We start from the raw sequence: 12,286 nt of genomic DNA, 5'->3' as shown, positions 1-12,286 counted from the left end.
CATTACACTTGATATCCAACTGTCACCTCTGAGCTTACTGCCCACCAAAAGCCAGGTCCAACTCAGATGCTTAAATCAGAACAAAACGTTTGGATGAATTGCTTCACAAAATGTGTTTCCATTATGAACTTTCTTTCAAGTGTCAAAATATGAGAGGGACAGTTGGTGTTTCAACTCAGTGCACTTCCTAACGTTGCTAGGTTACCACCACATTTGACATGAGTTAAAAGGGAAGTAATAAGAGCGATTTAGTGTATCTTTTAAGTTATTTTTCCCCTAGGGGTTTACACAGTTATAAAGGAAATTTATAGTTATAAAATCAGATAAGAAAAAATGGTATGTTCTGGTGCGATGGAATGTCACAGAAGAGAAACACTGAGTTGGCCACATATTGACTACATGACAAGTTGTGCTTACAGTAAGATAGAGAAATAAACCCCACCCGTTATTATTTCTTTACTTACGTCTAATAACAAGAATGTAGGAACAGGAAATTCAGTTATCTGCACTTCTGCACTGGTTCCGACTCTACAACATTTTAGTTTATGTTTATGTGAATCATGCTTACCTCATTTGAGTTTAATGGAACTTCCCTGTATTTTAATGACTAGATACAATCTATCCTATGCTGTTTAAAGTTTTTTTTTTTTTAAATTTTGGGATTTGTCTTCTTTTCAGAAAAATCATGCTTGCCTTCCGAGTTAAAAACTCTACCACTTAATGGTCCTCTTGTACCCCCATCTTTATCCTCATTTCTCCTGCTTGTCATCATGCCTCATGAATGTGTGTGACGGCACTAAAGGTGGATCTCGTAGCAGTAGAGCAGCAGGAGAAACAGCATGATGACAAGCTACGGAGGGCATCTCAGAGAGATCCACCACGCTTGGGAACAAATACTGATACCTGTACATATAACTATCATTAAAATGTGTCCTATGAAGTACATAGACCTTTGAGATATCTGTGTCATGAAGCAATTTGAGAGCATTTTTTCCTAGCAAAGATAGAAAAAATTAATAAATTCTTAGTCTATCAGAAATTTTATTTATACTTCTGAGGACCCCAGTGGCTACACATGAGTTTTCATCGATTATCTAAATGGCTTTCATCCTATGATGCCAACAATCTTATTCTTCATTTTCAGATTTCTTAGAATAGAATCCTTAAAGTTATGGGGGTAAGTGCCTGCCTAGTACACCATCATGCTTGGGGTCTGGAACATTTTAAGTCATGTTGCATTTTCTGAAAATATTGATGATAGAGAGCAATTTGTTTTATTGCATGTGGATATCTCAAGCCTTATCGCACACCAGCTAGGCGCCATTGATTGTTAACTGACTAGCTACCTGGGCATTCAACGCATTTTTCCTTTTTAAAGTTCCAGAGGATCAATTAAAGTTTCAAAATGACCACTCATATATTTCTACTTCACAAATCAATTAAGACACAAAGTAGCCAGGGATAGATAAGCACCCTCTACTGCTTCATAATACAGATGCTGAAAAGTCATCCTAAAAAGAGCATGAAAGGGTATATTGGTATGCTTACCCCATCCAAGGCACAAAAAGCGCTTCCTTATAAGACGCGTCCTAATTTTTCCAGTTACAGCCATATATGACTGCCACGCCTCAGTCAAAACCCAACAGAATGAAGCCAGGAAGAAAAAGTGCAAAAAGGCAGTTGTGGTTGTACAAATACTCTGTGGAAACAAAGAAAAGACTCACTGAGACTGGGATGGGGACACCTGTGTCCTTCAGAGGATCATTAATCTCAACTCTGCTCTTACTTCAACTACCTACCTCTTCTCACTGCCGGAGTAATTGTTGACAGAAATGAAAAACCCCTTTATGCTGCATACAATATTTACAGTAGAAAAAAAATGTGTTCTAATTTCATTTGTGCATTCAATTTCTTTTATGAGAACTCAGAATATGAATTTAAACTCAAGGGAGATTAAAATTACTGCTTTACTTGAATTTTTAAAAATATAATTATGGGAGTGGTCCTTTCTTTGGTTTAAGTTACAGACATCTTGCATAATTATTTTGGCTACGCTCTTTATCTTTCCTTGTTACTCAAGAATTCTTCTTTGTTGTTTTGTCTGGGTTGATGTTAAGATTACATTTGTAAGTGTAACCGCCTTTCAAAAGAAAAAATTACTTTGCTTTTATATGTGTGTGATATTCAGGATACAACAGCAAAGTACAAAGTGAGGTTTGGCAAATAGCCTAGAACAAAAATAACGTATGTATTTTCAAGTACTTAATACTTGGTTTCAGTGTAATTACATTGCAAAGTCTGCCCTAATCTAGTAAATTTTTGAAAAGCTCATGGAGACACTGGCGGTACATAGGCATGATTTTATACTTTCCCTCACGCAAATTCATCATTCTAAATGTGCCGACCATTCCTTATGAGTGGTCTGTAAATGGCAGCAGCTTCATCGTAGAAAAGCTGCCACTTATTTCACTACTGGTATATTTTGTGTGTATTAATTTTGTTAAAATGCAAGTCTTTGTAATAAGACCAGTGACTGAACCAATCTTTGTCACTGGTTTTCCTTTGTCGATCTCAGTCATGCTCTTTCCCCAAATTGAAAACAGCAAAAACATATTAGAACTTTAAAAATATATATTTAAAAATTCCAAACCAAAGAAATAAAAAATATGATCCCCATCCTTCCACTTCCAACTCAATCCAATGCTAAATAAAATCTTATTAGAAATTACGGGATTTTTTGCCCAAATGATTCATGTTTTATTTATTCTGTTGAAAACTACCAAAGGTTAGCTTGCTTTTCCAGTTCTTTTTATCCTGAACAGTGAGATTTATCATGATTCTTTTACCAGATTGGTTCTGTGGTAGGAGATAATGTGTAGAATCCTAGTAGCCTTGTGTTGGGCGGACAGCAAGTGACCAGCCAGTGTCGACTATCTAATGATGACCAACAGCACTCCAAAGCTGGTGCCAGTTTTTGACCTGTGATTCTTATTTCATGTAGCATCTACGTCTATTAGTGCTTCAGTTTATGTTTACAAAGGTGATAACACTCGCTGGGAAGCTTTGGAATTTTTGCATGCTCTTCCTCACACCTGTAGTCCAGTCTCGGGTATAATGTCGTGGCTTTGACCAATTATGATTTCTTCTGTACTTGATATCCTGGGACATTTTTCCAAGTTAAGATTTAAAGACCTGCAGGGTGACTAATACTTTGATCACTGATCTATAATCTCTGATCCCAATTTTAAACTCAAAGATACCTTTTCCATTTAATATCTACAGACTAGTTACATGGTCTAATTTGCATTTCACTTCCTTCCACCAGTTTGTCTCCTCTCAATTGTGTGTTCCAGTAAAGTTATTTCTTCTCTATTTATAAACTATTAATGCAGGGTTATAGCAAACAATGTAAAAATGTTGAAATGTTAGACTCTAAGTGCTGGAAGCACTGATATTTTATAAGAAATAACAAAATGCTCAATATTTGAAAATAGAGATTTTTAGTTTTTTCCTCTTTATATTGTGTTTGTTAGTTTGGGACTCTGTGACCCTCATTTTAATAGAAATACAAATTGAAGTACATGTAATTTGGGGTTAGTGGCATTTAGTTCAATAATTCATGTCTCTCTGGACAATATTATAGCCTGCGGAGGAGAACGTGTCATAACTAAACAGGCATGGCCTATTTCTACGAGCCATAGCATCTCTGATGGTCAGATGGATATCCATATGCACTGAGTTCAAGATAAGCTGTCTCGACCTAAGGGATCTGGATATGTGGCCTAGAGGGAGGGGTTGGTCACAAAACCAACCTTAAAACTGCAGCAAAATCTATGATCCTGAAAAATAGAGAACAGAAGCTACATTTTGCTTTATTACCAAATAAAAAAACTTGACACAATGAAACACACATTGATTTTCTACTGGTATATTTGCTAAGTTATAATAATGCAAATAGTGTCCTTTAAGTACAACTCTTATGAATAGCAATTTTCAAATAGCTGTTATTTTCCACAAATGTTACATCAGCTTCCACAAGAGCGTCTAGTGTTCTGGGCTCAAAAATTCTGTGATCTCTTCTTCCACATTAACGTAAATCCCCTATTTACATCCCCCGATATCAAACATCCGGTAAGCCCCCTCAGTGCTGGGTCTTTTTCTCACAAACTTCCAGCTCTGGTTCTCCATTTCTAACGTAGCTTCATGTCGTGACATCCTTTCAGTTATCACTCCCTCAAGCAGGCTCCCCACAAGACTTCCCCTCTCACTGGTTTTCCTCTTGTGGCCTGTGTGTGTCTACTACTGACTCCAGCTACAGCCAGACTTCTCAGGTCACAGTTCTAAAAGTGAGACTGACTCATGTTCATCATCGAATTCTGCTTTCCCTGCCTTGCAAAGCCTCAATCTGGTCTCATCAGTATCACAGCCGGTGAGTGTTATGGACAAATATTACAAAAATTGAAAGCAGATTTAAGTTGGAAAGCTGAGCACTGTTTATACCTATCATCCTCACATACACCATTTACCCCAAATCCCTGAAGACAAGAGAAAAAGTTCTGTTCTTAACGTAACTGACAAAAGCCAGGTGTGGTGGCATATGCCTATAATCCCAGTGCTTGGGAGGCTGAGATAGATAGGAGGATCCTAAGTTTGAGGCCAGCCTGAGCAACTCAGTAAGGCTGTTTCAAATAAAAAATTAAAAAAGGCTGGGGGTATAGCTCAGAGAGAGAGTATGTCTGAATTTGAGTCTCAGTTACACACACACACACACGTGCACACACACTAGACTAAAGAAGAAATACAAACTGGCTGTGAAAAATCTCATAAAAACCAAAAGTAGATGAGAACAAATTAAAGATGGATACTGCATCCCCAAAGTATGTATTATTGGGAGCAGGGGTGGGGACATAGAAAGTATAGAGTGTCTGGCTGGGTGTGGTGGTGCATGCCTGTAATCCTAGCCCTCAGTAACATAGTGAGGTCCTCAGCAAGGTAGAAAAACCATGTTTCACAATAAAAAAATAAAATAGGCCTGGTGGTATAGCTTGGAGGGAAAATGTCCCTGGGTTCAATCCCCAGCACCACAAATAAACAAATTAATTAATTAATTCATTAAATAAACAAAGTAGAAAGAGATAAAATATATAAATGACATTAAAGCTCTAAAACATTTAAAATACTTTCAGAAGAAAGAAATTGAGGAGGAAGCAGAATTAAAAGAAACATTATGAAAATTTCTCAGAACCTTTAAAATTCTCTTGTCTGTATTATAAAGGTTAATCTCTCTCTCTCTCTCTCTCTCTCTCTCTCTCTCTCTCTCTCTCTCAATATATTGTGATCACTGATAATAAAGAGAAATATCTTAAAAGCTGTCAGAATGAAAATAAAGATTAGTTGCAAAGAAATAAGAATCAGAATGACACCAGATTCCTTGTGAGCAACCCAGGGTATAAAAAGGCAAAGGAATAATAGCCTCAACATTCTAAGGGAAAATAACTTTGAAGTCAGAATTCTACACCCAGCCAAACTAGTATTCAAGTGAGAGGCAGAAATAAAGATATTTTTAGAACTGAAAGGAACTTTGAAGTTTTACTTTTTTAAGATGCTCACTGTAAGTATTACCAGACAATAGAAACCACTAAGAAGAACTCCAGGGGAAAAGAATGAGAAAAAGAAGTGATGGGTTTGACAGGTAGCAAAGGCAGTAAGTAAAATATGCCACATTTAAGTAAACCACATAGATGTATAATTTTTATATAATTTTAAAAATATAACCACCTGAGCTGGATGTAGGTAGTGGTGTATGCTTGTAATCCCAGTGCTTGGGAGGCTGAGTCAGGAGGATTGCAGGTTTGAGGGCAGCATCAGCAAATAGTGAGACTCTCATTAACCTAGTGAGACCCTGTTTCAAAATAAAAATAAAATAGGGCTGAGTGTGTAACCTGGAGGTAGAATGCCCCAGATTCAATGCCCAGTACCCTCCAACACACACACACACACACACACACACACACACACACACACACACACACACTTTCTCTCTCTCTCCTTTCTCTCTCTCGTTCTCTCTCTGTGTATTTATATCTACCTGGATGTAAAATTGAAAATATCAGGGGAAGTTAAAACCTGTGAAGAATGAGAGTTGTAAGGAGCAGAGAAAAATACAATTATGCTAAGCTGCTTTCTGAGGTTATTAGAGATATCAGTTAGATATCAACTAATCGATTATCTAGAGATCAATTCTTGGTAACAGAAACTGTATTTGGACATTTAGATTGTTAAAGCAAGTACAACAAGTAGAAGCAAATAGTGCATTTGGGAAATATCAGAGGGGAAATACAACTAAGGGGAAGCCATCAGTCCAGAGAAAGGTGCATAAAGGGACAACTTACTAAAAACAAGATAAATAAAAGAAACAGGAAAACAAGAGTAACTCCAAACACATCCAAGATCACAACAAATAAAAGGCTTCAAATTCAGTGGTTAACTGTTAAATTGTCATATCGGATTTTAAAAATCTAATGTCAGTAATATATTAATGAGACATCCTCAGACCCAGTGACACAGGGAGACTGAAAATAAAGAAATGAAAAGAATTATATTAAGCAAATTCTAATATACACAAAAACCAAATGTCACAATGATGAATTTTCACAGAATATAAAACAAAAATAGAAAAGTAGAAGGAAACTGTCAAACTAAAATTATAATGAGGGATTTCAGTCGCAGAAAAAGTGGAGGAAAAACAGTATTGAAAACTAAAAACAATTAACCTTTCTTTGCAATATTATACATAAAAAGAGCATGTATGGTTCTTTACATTTTAAATGGAACATTTACAGAAGCCAGTTCTATGACAAAACAAAATAAAAAGTTTATAACATATGACATCATCTCAGATCACAATGCAATGAAATTAAAAATCAAAATTATAGCCAGGCGTGGTCACGCAGGTTTGTAATCCCTGCGCTTGGGAGGCTGAGACCGGAGGATCGCGGTTCACGGACAGCCTCAGCTACTTAGTGAGGCCCTCTGCAACTCAGTGAGACCCTGTCTCGAAATAAAGAATAAAAAGCTGGGCAGGGGTGTAGCTTGGAGGTCAAATTCCTCTGGGTTCCATCCCCAGACCCGCAAAAAAAAAAAAAAAAAAAAAAAAAAAATCGAAATATAAAATAGGTCTGGGAGTGTAGCCCGGGGGTAGAAGGGTTCCATCGCCAGTACCACCAAAAAATAAATAAAATAAAAAATAAAATTATAGCCAGGCAGTCAGGCGTGGTGGCACATGCTTGTAATCCCAGTACTTGAGAGGCTGATTCAGGAGGATCATAGGCTCCAGGCCATCCTTGTCAATTTAGTGAGACCTTCAGCAACTTAGTGAGACCCTGTTTCAAAATAAATTTTTGAAAACCTTCATAAAATGGACACTCATGATCACAGCTGGCCTAGAGATCAAACTAGTAATCTTAGATAAAATTGAGTGATAATGAAAGAAGAAATTCTTTAATGAAGACAAAATTTTAAAAAAAGTATAAATTCTAAAAAAACTAAAGCAACATATAAAATTCTCATTTTATAAAACATTTCCAGTCCAAAGAACAAGATAACTATTTATCTGGTTTTACAAGGATGGTAGAATGACATTGATACCAAAATGAACTGAGACATTTTCACTTATCAAACTAAACATAAAAGTACTAAAAGATCTAATGCAGCAACAGTAAAAGGGTAACAAATCAATAGCAAATCAGAGCATATCCAGTAATATAGAATGATTGAACATTAATAATGGCTTCCATATAATTTATTATATGAAAACATTTAATAAAATTCAAAACCCAAAACAATATTCCTTGCAATTTATGAATAGATGTAAACATTCCTATTTAATAAAGACTTGCTCTCCAAAACTTAGAGTGAAATCACATTTGATAGTGACATAAAAGCCAGGTAACAGTGACATGCACCTAGAACCCCAGTACTTGGCAGTCTGAGACAAGTGGATCTCAGATTCATTCAAGGCTAGCTTCAGCAACTCAGCAAGACTATTTAAAAGTAGAAAAACAGCCGGGCGTGGTGGCGCACGCTTGTAATCCCCGCACTTGGGAGGCGGAGACAGGAGGATCTCACAGGTTCAAAGCCAGCCATGCTGGCTTAAGAGACCCTGTTTTCAAATTTAAAAAATATAAAAAATAGGTGTCTTGGAGTGTAACTGGAGGTAGAGGGGTTTCCAGGTACCCCAGTACCACCAAAAAAAAAAAAAAAAAGAAAGAAAGAAAAAAAAGAAAAGAAAAAAAGGGGTGAGGGTGTATCTCAGTGGTAGAATGCCCCTGGGTTCTACCCAAAGCCTCAAATACTGGAATTACCGGCATGCACCACCACGCCCAGTTCAAAATAGCAACTACTCTTGATTTCACATTTGCTCAAACTTACCTACTCCCCCTTTATTAGCTTATATGCTTAATTTCTTGGACCACAAACCTGGTAGAGTCTCTGTCTTAAACCAAACAATCTCCTTTTAATTGGTTCTCTCTTTCTGTGGTCAAGTCTCTTGCAAGGCTAAGTTCACTTTTTCCCTCTTACCATCTAACACCTCCCCTAAATTTCCCTCCCACAGGAATCCACTTCGACCTTCTAATTTCCAAAGGCAACAGATGGGATGTTTTCTGTTTGCCATAATAACTTAGGACCCTAAAATTCCTACTTACAAACTATGAGATTTTTATTATGTGGTCTTTAAAGCCGTTTCTAGCTCAGAAATCCTAAAATATCATAAATATCTAAATAATGTTATCAGATAATTTATTTCTTCTTAAATTAATTTTGGAAATTTGCATTTCCCCAGGGATTTATCCATTTTATTTAAATATTTCAATGTGTTAGTATATGATTTGTGTATAATGTTCTTTTACAACTTTAAAAAAACTTTTTTCATTTCTTATGTTGTTTACCTGTTTCCTATTTTTAGATTTATTAGAGAAGTCTGTCTTACTCATTTTTTCAAACCTTAATGATCTTGAATTCTACTCTGAAATTTTATTATAATTGTTACATTTGTGACTTTCTTGAAGCACGAAATGTGATTACTTAATTATTTACTGTTCTTGGCAGATTTTCAAGAATTCTTAAAAAAAAAAAAAAACCCAGGGTACTATTTTGTAAGTACTTCAAAAAACAAATGGTAGGATGCGTTAAATGAAATATACATGATATTTTAAAGACTTCCATAAGATACATAAAGTAGAGAAGTTTGCCTTGGCCAGAAAATGAAAAACAGAACACTGAGGTGAAACACTGAGGTGGAATACACATAAACTCTCAAAGAGTCCCAATAATTGTATAGTTTAATTGCAGCATATGTGGAGAAATAATTATTGCAATTATAGTAACATTTCAATAATTTTAAACAAATTTAAATAATTCCTTCCTATAAAGCAACAATTTTTTGAATTATTTAGATAATTTTGATTCACACACTGGTTTGTATATAACAAACAAGAAAGCGGTAGTAGGTACCTTGCAATTCACATGAAAAAAATGTACAAAACATATACAATATAATTCTAGACACACCAGGAACCTCTGTATTGGGATGAAGCTATGGGGAGAAATGCTAACTCGCCATCGTGATGAATTCGGATGGTACATCAACAAGTGCAGGTTTACATCACTCAGAAGACGGTCGATCACGCCGGGCGTGGTGGCCACGCTTGTAATCCCCGCGCTTGGGAGGCGGAGACAGGAGGATCGCGCAGGTTCGAAGCCAGCCGCGCTGGGTTAAGAGACCCTGCTTCCAAATAAAAATACAAAAATAGGTCTGGGAGTGTAGCCCGGAGGTAGAAGGGCTTCCAGGAACCCCAGTACCACCAAAAATAAAAATAAAAATAAAAAAAGATGGTTGATCTTACTGACCAAAAATGAATTGTTGAGGATGAAATAAAATAAGGAATAAAGGAAAACTTTGAATAAAGGTAATATATAACTTCACACATAGTGAATACTCAATAAATGATAGTAATAAGATCATATTAGAAACTAAGTGAAATAAAATAATTTGAGTTTTATTTGGTGAAACAAGAATGACCGAAGAGCTTTGCCTCTTAAAAACCAAATGAGAACACCAACTTCCTACATACCACTCAGCCTTGCTTTAATTTTCAGCAGTGCTGCAGTGGGAATGTTTTATAAAGGAGGCAGCAATGCTCTGAGAAGTTAAATAACCAAATGTACATAGGTGCCAAGTGAAGAAACATGTGCTCTTTCCACTATCACGAGCTCCTTGTTCTCTGAAGAGTTTTCACTTGGTATTAACTTTATTCCAGTTACAACATACTTTAAAAATCATCTTTAATTGTTTTTATTTTTACTATTTATTCACTTATTTTGGTACTGGGGATTGAATCCATGGCATCCTAACTCCGAGCTACACTCTCAACCCTTTTAAAAATTTTTTATTTCGAAACAGATCCGCTCAGTTGTTAAGAGTCTGGTTAAGTTGCGGAGGCTGGCCTCAAACCTGTGATCCTCCTGTCTCAGCCTCCCAGGTACTTGGATTATAGGTGTGTGTCACCACACCCCGATCAAATTGTTTTTATTTTTTATTTTATTTATTTATTTTTTTTGGTGGTACTGGGGTTCCTGGAAGCCCTTCTACCTCCGGGCTACACTCCCAGACCTGTTTTTACATTTTTACTTGGAAAAAGGGTCTCCTAAGCCAGTGCGCGCAGCTGGCTTCGAACCTGCGCGATCCTCCTGTCTCTGCCTCCCAAGCGCGGGGATTACAAGCGTGCGCCACCACGCCCAGCAAATTGTTTTTATTTTTACATTTATTTATTTATTTATTTATTTATTTATTTATTTATTTATGCGGGTCTGGGGATGGAACCCAGGGGCATTTGACCTCCGAGCTACACCCCTTGCCCTATTTTTTATTCTTTATTTTTGAAACCGGGTCTCACTGAGTTGCAGAGGGCCTCACTAAGTAGCTGAGGCTGTCCGCAAACTGCAGTCCTCCGGTCTCAGCCTCCAAATGCTGGGATTACAAGCGTGCGCCACCATGCCCGGCTTTCAAATTGTTTTTAAATAAGGTATACGTAGATGGTAAATAAGTGGATGTTATGATAAACAAAAATTATATTAAATAAGCCCCTACCATCCAAAACATCATCATCTAAAGCAAGAAAAATGTTTTCCATATATATATTTCTATATATATGAAATATATACCATTTATATACTATATATACTATTTCCATTTATAGCTGCATATATTTGCAGTCCTATAGATCTCACCAACATACTTGTAAATGTACTTTGAGGTTACCTGGACAGAGCACCTTGGCCTCAACGAAATGAGTCATTAAAACTGATGGGTATTATGAACATGGAATTTATCATTTCAGAAAATTAAATGAAAGCTATTATGGCATGAAGAATCCAATCAGAAGCTTTGTGTTAGTTTTCCTCTCTCCACAGCTGCTGTGGCTGGCACTGAATGTGCAGGCAGCTGACACACACCTCATAGGCCCAGAGGCGTGGCGTGTGAATTCTTCCTCTTGCATATCATGGGAAATATCTATACAAGAGACATGATGGGCTTTAGTTCTTCCTTGTAAACTCTTGTTTTATCATTAAGCACCAGTTGAAATGCTTGTTTAAGAGCTATGGCACAGAGCTATGGGCAGGGAACATCGTTATCTCTCCAGCTTATTTTTTAAATTTAAAGATTATTTTCAGTAATCAAACTCTGTCATAAGACTGACTCTGAAAGAACTGCAAGTAGAAAGTCCTCTATTACACAAAATAACTGAGTGAAGGAATAATAAAAATAATCATTAAATATGAGTATCTCAATAACTCTTATTTGCTAGATTTTTATTTCATATTAAAATAAAGCAGCACTATTAAAAGAAAATAAATGCTAGATAGATGCTGAGATAAAAATCTGTTCCACAGATGTCAAAAATATGTATCTTGCAGAAAACATGCCTATTATGTGAAGACTGTGGAAAGTTTGTCACACATAACAGGAAAATCTGATTTTTTTTAAACATGTCCTTTGGGAATCCAGACATTTGTGCACTGTACACAGCAGAGGCTTTATTACATATTGTTATCTCCATGCTTTAGACAGTAAAATTTTTTCTCAAAATGAAATAAAAAGTCACTAGCTAAATCAGAACAAGAATTCAACTAAAGTTTTACTAGTAATTTAGAAACCTCAAAATGTGTTAGGAGCTGGGCATGGTGGCACACATTTGTAATCCTAGTGCTTGGAAGGCTGAGACAT

The 12,286-nt window shown here is 36.4% G+C and overlaps 1 protein-coding gene across 1 annotated transcript in view; it reads right to left on the bottom strand.

Annotated features, from left to right (window-relative positions):
- The window catches only part of ADGRB3 (adhesion G protein-coupled receptor B3), a gene marked incomplete at both ends in the record, with an annotated part of 810,263 nt that overhangs the window by 73,232 nt on the left and 724,745 nt on the right, over positions 1–12,286 (bottom strand). The window contains one exon of the mRNA XM_080699695.1: positions 1,549–1,699. Within this exon, the coding sequence (XP_080555821.1) occupies positions 1,549–1,699 (151 nt within the window). The remainder of the gene's footprint in view (positions 1–1,548; positions 1,700–12,286) is intronic.

The sequence above is a fragment of the Muscardinus avellanarius genome (genome assembly GCF_963383645.1).
Source record: "Muscardinus avellanarius genome assembly, chromosome: 8".
NCBI classification, from domain to species: Eukaryota; Metazoa; Chordata; class Mammalia; order Rodentia; family Gliridae; genus Muscardinus; species Muscardinus avellanarius.
The sequence above is the reverse complement of the archived record's forward strand: the minus strand, read 5'-3'. Positions and strand labels throughout refer to the sequence as shown.